This window comes from Vicugna pacos, chromosome 20, assembly GCF_048564905.1.
Source record: "Vicugna pacos chromosome 20, VicPac4, whole genome shotgun sequence".
In the NCBI taxonomy this organism is placed as follows: domain Eukaryota; kingdom Metazoa; phylum Chordata; class Mammalia; order Artiodactyla; family Camelidae; genus Vicugna; species Vicugna pacos.
Genome location: NC_133006.1, coordinates 17380552 through 17392669, shown reverse-complemented (window position 1 = coordinate 17392669; position 12118 = coordinate 17380552). Strand labels below are relative to the sequence as shown.

General features: G+C 46.7%; 1 protein-coding gene and 1 pseudogene across 4 annotated transcripts in view; one reads left to right on the top strand and one right to left on the bottom strand.

Annotated features, from left to right (window-relative positions):
- Positions 1-4167, bottom strand: part of MOCS1 (molybdenum cofactor synthesis 1) — a 27956-nt gene extending 23789 nt beyond the window's left edge. For all 4 annotated transcript variants that reach the window (XM_015237477.3, XM_072945077.1, XM_031688509.2 and 1 more), the window contains exon 1: positions 3980-4167. In XM_015237477.3, the coding sequence (XP_015092963.2) occupies positions 3980-4102 (123 nt within the window). In that variant the 5' untranslated portion in view covers positions 4103-4167. The remainder of the gene's footprint in view (positions 1-3979) is intronic.
- LOC102525019 (large ribosomal subunit protein eL42-like) overlaps positions 4101-12118 on the top strand; it is a 21085-nt pseudogene continuing 13067 nt past the window's right edge.

Here is a 12118-nt window from a genome sequence, read left to right as displayed (position 1 = left end):
CACAGGAGGGGCGGGCCAGATTTCACTTTGGAGACCTGGAGGTAACTTTTCTAGATTAATTCAGACTGTACAGCCAGTACCAGACCCAGTCTCCTAAACACACAGACTCTCTGCCCCACCCCCACACTGCCAGGATTTCAGACTCATCACTCGGGTACTAATAAGCCTTATCTCTGCCTCCTCTCTCCTCTAACACTGCATGTCCCACTTTCATTTACTTTAATTCTTCCATTTTTTTCCTTCTCCTTTAAGAACCCTGGAGGAAAAATATGAGCACCAGTCAAAGGAGCCCGGAATCCAGGGGAATTACTGGGCAGATTAGACAGCAATGCCTCTTGGCCAGGAGGGGCCAGGAGGGGCCAGGACGGGCCAGGACGGGCCACGACATGTCAGAAGTAGTAGAACATCCTTAGCTGCTCAAGTTCCCAGGGCCCCAGCCTGGACCGGGCTGTTTCTTCTGTGTGGGAAGCCCTCCTGCCTGCCTCACTAGCCCAGTGTCTGTAGCAGGTGTCAAACCACCATGTCAGTGAACAAACAGGAAGGCCCCCAACCCAGACAGAAAGGTGGTGTGTGTAAAACCCAGTTACACTGGGTAGCCACTCAGTTCTAAGCTGGTATCTACCATCAAAATGGTTTAACCTCAACTTCAGTTGTACATCAGAATCACCTGAAGAGCTTCTAAGTAGCAGTGAGGCTGGAGCCCAAAGATCCTGACTCAGCTGCTCTGAGAGGGGGCCCTGGGTTTGTCTGTAGCACCCCTGTTCTACTCTGCAGCCCTGGCTGAGAGCCGCTGGCCCAGCCGCACCAGGATCCAGTGCCATTCTGATCTGGGCCGGTGGCTATGGTTCTGAGCATAGGCCTTGGAGCAGGTAAACCTGAATTACAAGCCTGGCTCTGTTACCACCTAGGTGTAAGAGCTAGTTGCCTACCATTCTTTAAGCTTTAGCTTCCTCGTCCATAAAGTATGGACAATTATCCTACCAAACTCAACAGGAGGTGTTCCTGGCACGCAGTAGGTGTTCAATACATGACTCCTCCCATTTTTTAAACTATGATTCCTACTTACAAATATCCACTCATCCCATATTCACGGAGGGGCATTCACTGTGTGTGCCATGACTAGTTTTCCCACTCTTGCTAGCTTCCCTGGTCTTGCAAGGACCTATTTACGGGCAGAGGGCCCAAGGCTGGGGTTTCAGACCTGCTGTCACATCACCCAAAGCAAGACAAGTGGGGTCTGAGCTTTCCCAGGAGCACAGATACCAGTGCCAGTAACCAGGCACTAGGCAGCCTACCAGCTGCTACTGACTATATTGTGTCTGCCACCCCAAGTACTCCTTAACCTGGGTGTTTGATTTGAATGATAAAGCCCTCCACCCCCCAAAAAGAGCTTCAGAATGTAGACAGTAGAGTAGCTGTGTTATTCAGGAAAAAAGAACACAGGCCAAATCCAAATATCAGTGACCCTGATTTACCTGCTATTTGGGATGATATATACCAGGGGTGCCTCAAAATTAACCTATTAAATGAAGGGACCTAGCAAACTGCCCCAGGCCTTGGCCTCCTCTTCCCTCCACCCCCACTCTAAGTGTGAGGTCTTTACACCTGTGGCTCCGGCAAGGACAGTCACACTTCACTGCAACAAAGACTGAGAAGCTGGGCAAGTTGGAAGTCCAGACAGCCCCCTGAAAGGTCCCCTCTCCTTCCTGTGTGCTGCCCCAGGACAGGCCCTGCCGTCCCCGTTTACCCCGTCCCTTCCTGCACACCCCTCTCTCCGACGTTTGTTCCTTCTGGCCCCCTGAACAGCTGAGTGCCTCTGGCACCAGAGTCATCCTTTCCTCTGCCCCAAAGAGTAGGCCCAGGACCTGAGGCCAGTCCCTTGTCATCCCACCAAAGCCTGCACGGAGGCTGAGGGAGGAAGGAGGGTGCAGTGCTTCCAACCGGAGAAGACTGGCCTGGCTACCCCAATCCGGCCGGCAAGGAGTTACATTTCCCCTCCCCAACTCCCTGCACACTGCTGCCTCCCCTTCCCACCTATAGAAGCACCTCAGTCTGTCCTTGGACCAAGCCCAAGGCCCCCCTTCTATACAGCGAGCCTCCACTCCACATCTCACACCCACACCCTGACACACAGACAACATGCAGTGGCTTCCCCCTCTGTCTCTCCAAGCACCCCCCATTCCAAACCAGGACTCCAGAGCCCTGTGTGGGGTGTGGGGAACAGGCACGCTGCAGGAAGGGAAGCAGGGACAGGGGTTCCAGATGCCCCCCTCCCTGCTCCTGCCAACCGGCAAGCTGAACACACACATCTCCAGACTTGTCTCACCTCTGAGATCCTATTAAAGACACTCTGTGCCCTACCCCACCGCATACACATGGGCTGGACCCCCCCAGCTGGGTTTGAAGAGAAGAAGTGAGGGGAGGTGATGGCCCCAGGAGCCAGGTAAAGCTGGAGGAAGAGAGAGGGTGAAAGCTTGGGGCTCCCTGTCCAGTGATCTGTTGTGTGCACCCTCACTAGTTCTGTTTCAAACAGCCAAATATATATACAGGGGGTAAAGGGACTTGCTGAGGTTCACACAGCTAAGAAGTGGGAGGACTGAGACTCAAACCCAGGCATTCTGCTTGAGTCCACATTCTTACCCGCTAATTATGCCTCCCCTCACAGGGTAAAGGAAAGGGTAGGAGCAGCCTCTCCCCTTATGTTCTCTGCAGAGAAGCAGCAGGAGCTCAGGCCCTAGAGTTTGAGTTCCTGCTCCCTCATTTCACAGCTCTGGACTCCAGGGAGGTTAACTTGATGAGCACCCTCCCCTGAAAATACACTCTACTAACTTCACCTGGTTTATTGTGAGGATCAAGGGAGACCACAAATGAAGTCCGTTAGCACAGGATGAAAGGTATAAAACCAATTAGGGGCAGGAGGGAGAAGAAACTTCCCTTTTCGTGAATTCTTTAAAGATCTCTCAGGAATCTTTGCTTCGTGAAGTTTAGAGTTCAAAGATACTGACAAACTTCTCCACCTTCCAGCAACAGTATCTGCTTATCTGAGGATCCCGGAGGGGTGGTAGGGTGGGGAGGGGGTCAGATTCTAGGAAAGCAAGTGAGGCTGAGACCCTCCCCCTGAATAACCAACAGCTGGTGTACGATCTGATAAATCCCAGGACTTGAAGCCTTGTGCCAGGGGGTGGGAAAGGAATGGTGGGAAAAGAGGTTTCACCAAATGCAAAGAGATGCTTCTCCCAAAATGATTACCTGGGCAAAAGCCTGTTATGCTGTGAATCCCTCTGAGGGGTGCTGTCAAGGACTGAGGGGGGCTATTCCAACCCTAAAGAGATAGTTGAATTCCTATCCTGGAGGAGCCCAGTCCTGGGCTCTATCCAGCTCTAGAACGAGGCTGAACCCTCCCCAGGGAACGAAGATGAAACAGAGTCACTGAAGGACGGGTCACACAGCCCTGTGATTACAAAGTGACAACTATTGGCAGCATAAAGGTGACATTTTTAGTCAGTGTCACACTATGAAGTGGGGCGCCACAAAACACCCAATCCCATACAACCTCCTCTGGGGGACAGGGAGGAAAATGCTTAAGGAAGAGGCCGGGTGGGAGGTAGGGCTGAGACGGGTACTCATGACATCTCATTGGACCAAGTCCTGCCTGCCTGCTCTCCTGTCTCTGGAAGTCACTCAGACCTGGAAGGGGGTTGCATGGCTGGGTGGGCAGGGAGGTTTTTAAGCCAGACCCCAAGGAACGCCCCAACCCCGCCACCCCTTCTTGGGATATAGGGGGAGACTGGGCAGTCTCTCTAGAGAACATCATTCCACTCCTATCCCTACCCCTACATGAGCGCCGGGGGTGGGGTGGGGGGTGAGGGGGTCCGCCCCAGAAGCGGCTGCCGCGGATGGGCTGGGGTGCTTCTGGGCATACGGTGCAGTTTGCCAGGCCACCCCCTCCCCAGGAAAGTGTGTCTGCGGGTGGGCTCACCTCCACGGCAGGTTGGGAGGGCTCCCCGGGGCGTGGCTGCGTCACTGGAGCCCCTGAGCTGCAGCTCCGGACTCTGGAGCTGAGGACCCGCCGCAGCATCCGGGACACTAGCGGCGCCGCCATGGAGCCTGCTAGCCACGCCAGACTCCACTGGGTACCCGGCTTCGAGAGTACGCTGCCCCGGGACTCGCCGCCTAGGGTCAGCGCGGGCGGGGCGGGGCGGGGCGGGGCGGGGGCGAGGCTCGTGCAGCCAATCGGCGAGGGCGCCGTGCCGCGCGGGCTTCTGGGAGTTGCAGTCCATTTCCTCTGCTCCTTTCCTGAGCCGGTCAAGTGTTCTAGGGTTTGAATAAGACAAGTTCAAACTGAGTCAGAGATCCTGGGTCTTTCCCTACAGGCTTCTCCGGCAGCTCTGAGCTTTGTGCCAGTCATACCACGACATGAGTACTGTAGGGCAGGTGAACGAAAAATTTAAAGTGGTGCCAAAAAAGTAGGTTATCAAGGTAAATAATAGTTTAATGCAATATATGTAAAAGTCAAAATCAGGGGAAAAAGAAAAAGCCCATAATGAACAAAGTATCAACATTTTATATGAAAACAAGATCTGACCCTGCATGTTTACGACTTATTTCACTTCCTTCATGGTAGTCTGGGCCCTGGTTATAGGATAGTCGGCTATTTCCTTCAAAATACACTTCTCCAAAAGACAGATACCATCCGATACTGCTTATATGTGGAGTCTAAAAAAATGATGTAAATGAACTTGTTTACAAAACAGAAATAGATGCCAGACACAGAAAACAAACTTATGTTTACCAAAGGAGAAAGAGGGGGGAGGGATAAATTTGGAGCTTGGGAGTAACATATATAAAATAGATAACCAACAGGGACCTCCCTTACAGCACAGGGAACTATATTCAATATCTTGTAATAACCTATACTGGAGAAGACCTGAAAAAGAATAGATTTATATATATATATATATATATATATATATATATATATACACACACACACACACACACACACATATACACACACACACATATATATCTGAAACACTTTGCTGTACACCTGAAACACAACATTGCAAGTCACCTGTACTTCAATTTAAAAAAATATAGTGAGTAAAACACACACACACACAAAAGCGATAACGCTTCTCCGATTGTGCCCCTACAGAACATTAACAATCCTGGCCTCTGTATTTTAAAAAAAGGAATTTATATAAAGTCATAGATAAATGTATTTAAAGAAGTCATAGAATGAATGGATATCATCTTTGGAATGCTTTCTACACAAACACCTTGCTAGGCCTCACTTAATACATACAATAATCCTGCACTTATTAGAATGTCAATTTTGCAATTTAGGAAACTGAGGCTTAGATTAGGAAATTATCCCCAAGTCACATGGTTGTTGGGTGGCAAAACTGGGGTTTAAACCCAGGACAATCTGATTCCTAAAGTCAAGATTCCATATATATCAGGAATTGGGGGAGGGGGGTTGGGTCCCTTTCTCTCTCTCAAAAACAAAGATCTATGGTCTAAGATTTTGCTTGGAATGCACACTCAGTAATGAATCTATGTACTAAGAACCCTTATGCTCCAATAGGCCTATCTGTTGTGTCTAAAACTCTATCACTATGGAATTGCAAGAACCAAACACTGAATAATGTCATAGGAAACTCACCTTGAGTCTGAACCAAGCTAAAATCAACCCATCTCTTTTGACAGTCCCATTGTATTTGTACAAATCAGTTATAATCAGCTATCTTGTCCTTTACACTAGTCTATTAATTCTTCAAGACCAGAAACTGTATCCTTATCTCCTAAGACACACTTGGCAGCTGGTATGTTTCAAAGTTCAGACAATACATTGCAGGGAGTGAGGGTGTGTCTGGGTACATTTGAAACGGTAGGACAAGCCAAACAGAAGTCTACCTGCAAAGGGCCCGAGGACCCATGGAGGACAGTTCAAGCTCTGTCCACTGCTAAGTTTGATGCCTGGATTTGTCAGGGGAACTGGGTGTGGGGGTGGGGATGAACCCATTTTTTGTGTGTGGGGATATGAGTCCTGAAGAGCTTCCAGAAAAGGACTCAACCTCAGGGAAGAAGCCATCTGACACAGTGAACTTGATCCAGAAGTAAATCTCAAGAATTTGGAGGAAGCAGAGATTCTGAGTTTATGCACTGATTCTTAATCAGCTCTGTCCCCAGCTCTGTTAGTTCTTATGACTGTTGTTAACAAACTGCCACAAACTTGGTGACTTAAAACAAATTGTGTTCTCTTACAGTTCTAGAGGCCAGAGTCTGAAGTGAGTTGTTTGGGGCTAAAATTAAGACGTTGACAGGCACCCTTCCCTAGCAGGCTCTAAGGAAGAGTGTTTCCTTTGCCTTTTCTAGCAGCCAAAGCTGCATTACTGGGCTCAGGGTCCTTTTCTCTGTCTTCAGAGCCAGCAGCATAGCGTCTTTTCTCTGTGACTCTGCTTCCATCCTATGGCCTGCTTCTCATCTGTGTTAAATCTCCCTCTGCATCCTTCTTCTAAGGACCCTTGCCATTGCACTTAGAGACCCTGGATAATCCAGGTGAGTGTTTCCTTGTGGATCCTTCTGGGGGTGAGGGACAGAAGACAGGAGAAGAGAGAAGGATGGTAGGATATGGAGAAAAGTATCCATCAGTTGGTCAGAAGCCAAGTCACTAGAGGCAATGAACTTGCAAGATACTAAATCTTGTAAATGAGCCCCTAGAGACAATCTCGTGCCCTCATATCATATCCCCACTCTTTGAGCTCATCTAAAATGCCACCAGTCACATGAAGCTTTTCTAGATTCCACCCTCTTCATCTGAATTGTACATGATTGTTCCTGTGCTTGGGCCTTAGTGTCACTTTTTATAGAAACTTGGAATTCCAGGGCTGGCCAAGACCTTACAGCTCATTCAGTTTAGAGTCTAAGCTGAAATCTAGATGGTTATCAATCTACATAGACACTTCTGCTGGGAAACTTTCTGATTTCCTGACATTGCCTGTTCCACTTAAATGACTCCTTGACTATTAAAAAACGTTTACTTGTGTTGAGCAAAATTGTGGCTCTTTCTGTCTACACATTGTGATTAAGTGCCGCACACCTGCTAATGGCCATGGATAAGGAAATACTTTCAGGAGCTCACAGCCTAGAGTGCAGCTCTGATCTGGGGACTCCATGGATGGATTTGCGGGGAACCTACAGACCCCTGAAATTGGAAGGATGATTCTATTTATGTGCATTTTTTTTTCTAGGGAGAGGTAGCTTTCATCACATGCTTAAAGAGGCCCATGACACAAGAAAGAAAATGATTACTGGTCTCGAAATTACCCTTCTGTGATATCCTCCCATTAGCCCTACTGGAAGCCCCTGGAGCTATGCATCTTCTCTCTTAAGACATTTGAGAGCCTTGACACAAGTTCTCTCCTCTTCAGAATTATTCTCAGCAGCAATTATTGCCAACCCTTGTGTACAACATCACATGAGCCACTGTGCCATTTCAGTCCATCTTCCCAAATACAATTTGGTTTGTCTAAGTCCCAGTGGCAAATTGTATTTTTGAAAGATAGGCACAACAAAATCTGTTATCTCACATGTAATTCCAGAGCAGGGCTGTCCAACAGAAGCTTCTGCAATGATGGAAATAGTCTAAGTCTTCATTTGGCCAGTGAGCACTTGAAATGTGGCTAGTGTGACTGAGGAACTGCATTTCTAATTTTATTCAATTTTAGTTAATTTAAATGTAAACAGCCATGTGTAGCTGGTGGCTGCTATATTGCTCTGTGTCATTCTAGAACCTTACTTTTCCCATCAGGAAGTGGAATTAATTCTCCTCTGCTTGCATCTCAGTGGGTTTGTAACTGGCTTGTAACCAACAGATGGATAGAATACAGCAGAAGTGACGCTGGGTGACTTCTGAGGCTAGGTTAGAAAAATATGCAACTTTCACCTTACAATTTACCTCTAATGGTCTGGTCTCTGGCTGGCTGGAAGATACCCCTCTCCTTATCCTCCCCACCCATTCTCTCCCCATCTGTCTTCCATCCTCCAGCCCCCACAAAAGGATCCGGGACAAAACTTGGAAGCAACCAAGATGTCCTTCAGTAGGCAAATGGGTTAATAAACTGGGATACATCTAGACAATGCAATATTATCTCAGTGCTAAAAAGAAATGAGCTATCGAGCCACGAAAAGACAGAGGACCCTTAAATGTATATTATTAAGTGAAAGAAGCCAATCTGAAAAGGCCACATACTACAAGATTCCAATTATCTGACATTGTGGAAAAGACAAAATTATGACAGTAAAAAGATCAATGGTTGCTAGGGCTTAGTGGGGAGGAATGAATAGGTGGAGCATAGAGGATTTTTAGGGCAGTCTGACTATTCTTTAATACCATAATGATGGTACATGTCATTATACATTTGTCCTAACACGTAGCATATACAACACCCAGAATGAACACTACTGTAAACTACGGGACTTTGGGTGATTATGATGCGTCAGTGTAGGTTCATTTGTTGTAACACATGTACCACTTTGGTGGGGGATATTGATAGTAGAGAAGGTTGTGCATTTGCGGGGAGGGGCAGGGATTACATGGGAAATCTCTGTACTGTTTTAATTTTTCTGTGAACCTAAAACTTCTCTTAAAAAATTAAGTCTTTAAAAAAAACCCAGGTTGGGATTTCTGGCCACATGCCCATTGCCTCTCTCTCATAATCGAAACCTCAAGTATCCAGCCCTCTATATTCATTCGAATCCCTCCCCATTTCATCAGTAGCTATGGATGCTCTTTGCAAATTAAGGCATTTTAATTAAGCAATGAAATAAAAACTTTAAGAAAATATTGTTTCAACAATTACTATAACTTCTCTTTTTTGGGACCTTGTTCTGAATGTTCTCCATTTGCTTTTCCAGACTCTCCCTGACCCTCCCCACCCTGCTCTGAGGACTAGGATGTTGGCGTCTACAAACTGCTTGGGTGGCATCACCCAGGCACCCTTGTCTCTGGTTTCAGGTGGATCTGCCTAGTAGGAGGCACAGACAGGAGATCAGAGAGCAGAAGAGAGAGAAGTCAGAGTATTTATTCCTCCTGCTCCCTGCCCATTTTGCTGTGGTCTGGCAATGACTGCTTTTCAGCAACTATTGCTGGTGTCATATGGCCCTTCTACCATGAGTCCAGCCACACGATATCTAACCATTGTCCCTTCAGGCTGGGGTGGGGTTGGACCCCCACTCTGTGGGTGGTCATGGATACCTCAACATCCCTGTTGGCCACTCTAACTCTGTCCCCACCTCAAAAATGGTCCCTTTCAAAAATCTCACCGAAGTGTGCTGTCTCTTGCTGGTTCCATGACTGATAAAGGATTCAAGGACTTCTCCCTCCCACAGCGCCCTAGATTCCCCCTTGTTAATAGTGGTAATTTCAACAGAGTGACAGTTTGTTTATATGCCTTCTGCAATATAAACCCTTTGAGGGCTGGTGCCAAATCTGAGCCATCTGTAATCACAGCACCTAGTGCGGTGTTGAATGCACAGCAAGCTCCGCATAAATGTGCGCTAAATGGTGCATTCTGTATCTTTGACTTGCCTTTCTAGTGAGGTGGCTGTATCAGTCAGGATGGGCTAGTTTGTGCTGTTATAACAGTCTCAATATCTCAATGGCTGAAAACCACAGATGCTTCCCATTTGTGTTACACATCCAGCAAGTGTTAGCTGCGGATTGTTTTTCATCAGTGTTATCCTCACTCTGAGCCCCAGGCTGATGGGGCAGCTGCTATCCACATAGAATACTGGTGGTTACCACAGGGAAGGAGTGTGCAAAAGACCAAAATTGGCTCTTAGCACCTCTCCCTGGAAATGCCACCCGTCACTCTGCTCCAAGCAAGTCACTGGCCAAAGGGGAGAGATGCTTAGCCCTCCCAGAGGGGAAAGCATATATTGGTGAACAGTAAACATTCTTGCCAGGGGAACAAACGTCCCTTTGTGCTCTAAGGTATCATCCAGGCTTTTCCATTTCCCTTTTATTCATCCCTGCCACTGGCACTGCATACTGAAACCAGCCATGGTGGCTTCATGTGTCTGCACATGTCACTCTAGTCCCAGAGTCATGAAGTGCTGACTATAATGTTCACTTGTTTAGAATCTATCATCAGCAAAATTAGGAGGAAGAGAGTTTGTAATAAGCCTTTAATTCAGTGGTTCTCAAAGTGTGGATTTCCAAGGGCAACTGTTTTCCTAATGCTACTAAGATATCATCTGCCTTTTCCACTCTCATGCTCCTATGACTGAATGAAGGAATTTTACACAGCCTATCCGACTGTGATTTCAAAACAGATTGAATGCAAGAGCAGAGATGAGAATCCAGGTGCCTTCTACTAAGCCCAGCAAAGATTTGCAAAAATGCAACACGATGCCACTTTTTCTCCCTAATTATTTTGGAAAATAGAGTTATTTTAATGAAAGTACTAATATATCAACTTTGCTATTTTTAAATGAGTTATATATTTTTTTATATCTCTCAGTTTTAATTTCTAATATGATAAATACAAATTAAACAAATTGATATCATAAATAGATATTAAGTAGCCATAATCCACATAAGCAAAAATTTTATAGGGTCTTTGGTACTTTTAAGAGTATGAAGTGTTCCCGACAAAAAGTTTGAGAATGTCTGCCTTAATATATACCCCTCATCTTCTGCAGACCCAGAGGCATCGTAATGATGCTTTATAATCACTCTCTGATCACATCATCTTCCCTAAACCATAAAAAAACCCATAAAATAAACGTGTGTCAGTTCCCTTGGCTCCTGGTGGGCTACCTGTCTTGTTAACGGGGTAGTGGTGGGATGATGGTTTCAGGGGTCCTCCCTAGCAGACCAGGTTCAAGGCAGGAGCCCCACACCAGGAACCAGCCCCACACTTCAAGTCTAACCTCTCCCATTCAGTCACTTTCTACCGGTTCAAGTTCCTCATCAGTTAGAAATCACAAACTACTCCTCAATACTGTTGGGATTAAATCATATAATGATGAAGCAAGTGCTCTATTGTTTTCATGACATTGGGAGCAAGGAGTGCCTTACAAGTGTCACCAAAACTATCCTTTCCCACATAAAAGAGATTAGAGAAAGTAATTCCTTCAGGTTCATTAAGCTTCCAGGAGAGCTTTTATTAGAATTAGGTAACCACCATAAAGGATTTCTGGGTCCATTATAAGCCATCAAATTAGCTGAACTTTTTTTCAAGAATGAGTAGCCAAGAGCAATAACAGAAAGTGGGGTGGGTAGGTGTAACAATGAGTTGGGAAGATGCAGAAGGCACAGGGATTACCAAGAAGGATGTGGCCCAACAGAACCAGGGAGCCCTGAGACACTCACAGCATGGGAGGGCATTGAGAACCTTCTTCTGGCTTTTTGTAGACTGACACTTCATCCCTATTTTGAAATCCCTCTGAATGATTTCTCCTCTTAATCTCCTTCTGAGTGGTGCTTTAAAATTGGTCCATAAATTCTTAAATACTCCTCTTTGAAAGGTGGAGCCTAGTTTCCCTCCCCTTAAATGTGAGCTGAATTTAGGACCGCTAACAAATGGAATGTGGCAAATGTGATGGTATGAGGCCTCTGAGGGTGGTTCACAAAATGCAGTGTGGCCTCCTCCTTGTCCTCTCATCACTCACCCTGAAATAAGCCAGCTGCCATGTTGTGAGCAGCTCTTCAGAGAGGCCCCCAAGACCAGGAACAGAAACCTCCTGGGCACAGCCAGTGAGGGACTGAGGCCTCCAGCCAACAGTCAGGTGAGTGAGACATCTTGGATGTGGGCCCCCCACCCCTAGTTGAAGCTTCATATAACTGCAGCTCTTGTGGGTATCTTGACTGCAGTCTCATGGGATACTAGAGCCTGAACCATCCCGCTGGCCACCACCAGGGTCCTGATCCTCAGGGGCTGTGTGAGATAATGTTTGCTTTAAGCCACTACGTTGGGGGTAACTTGTTACACAGCAATGGATAATTAACAGTGTGTGAATTCATCCTGTCAGTTACTATTTCTTTAAAGCTACTGCCTGGTCCCCTTACAGGAAAGGAATGCCCTTTGATATCTGTACAGGTGGAATT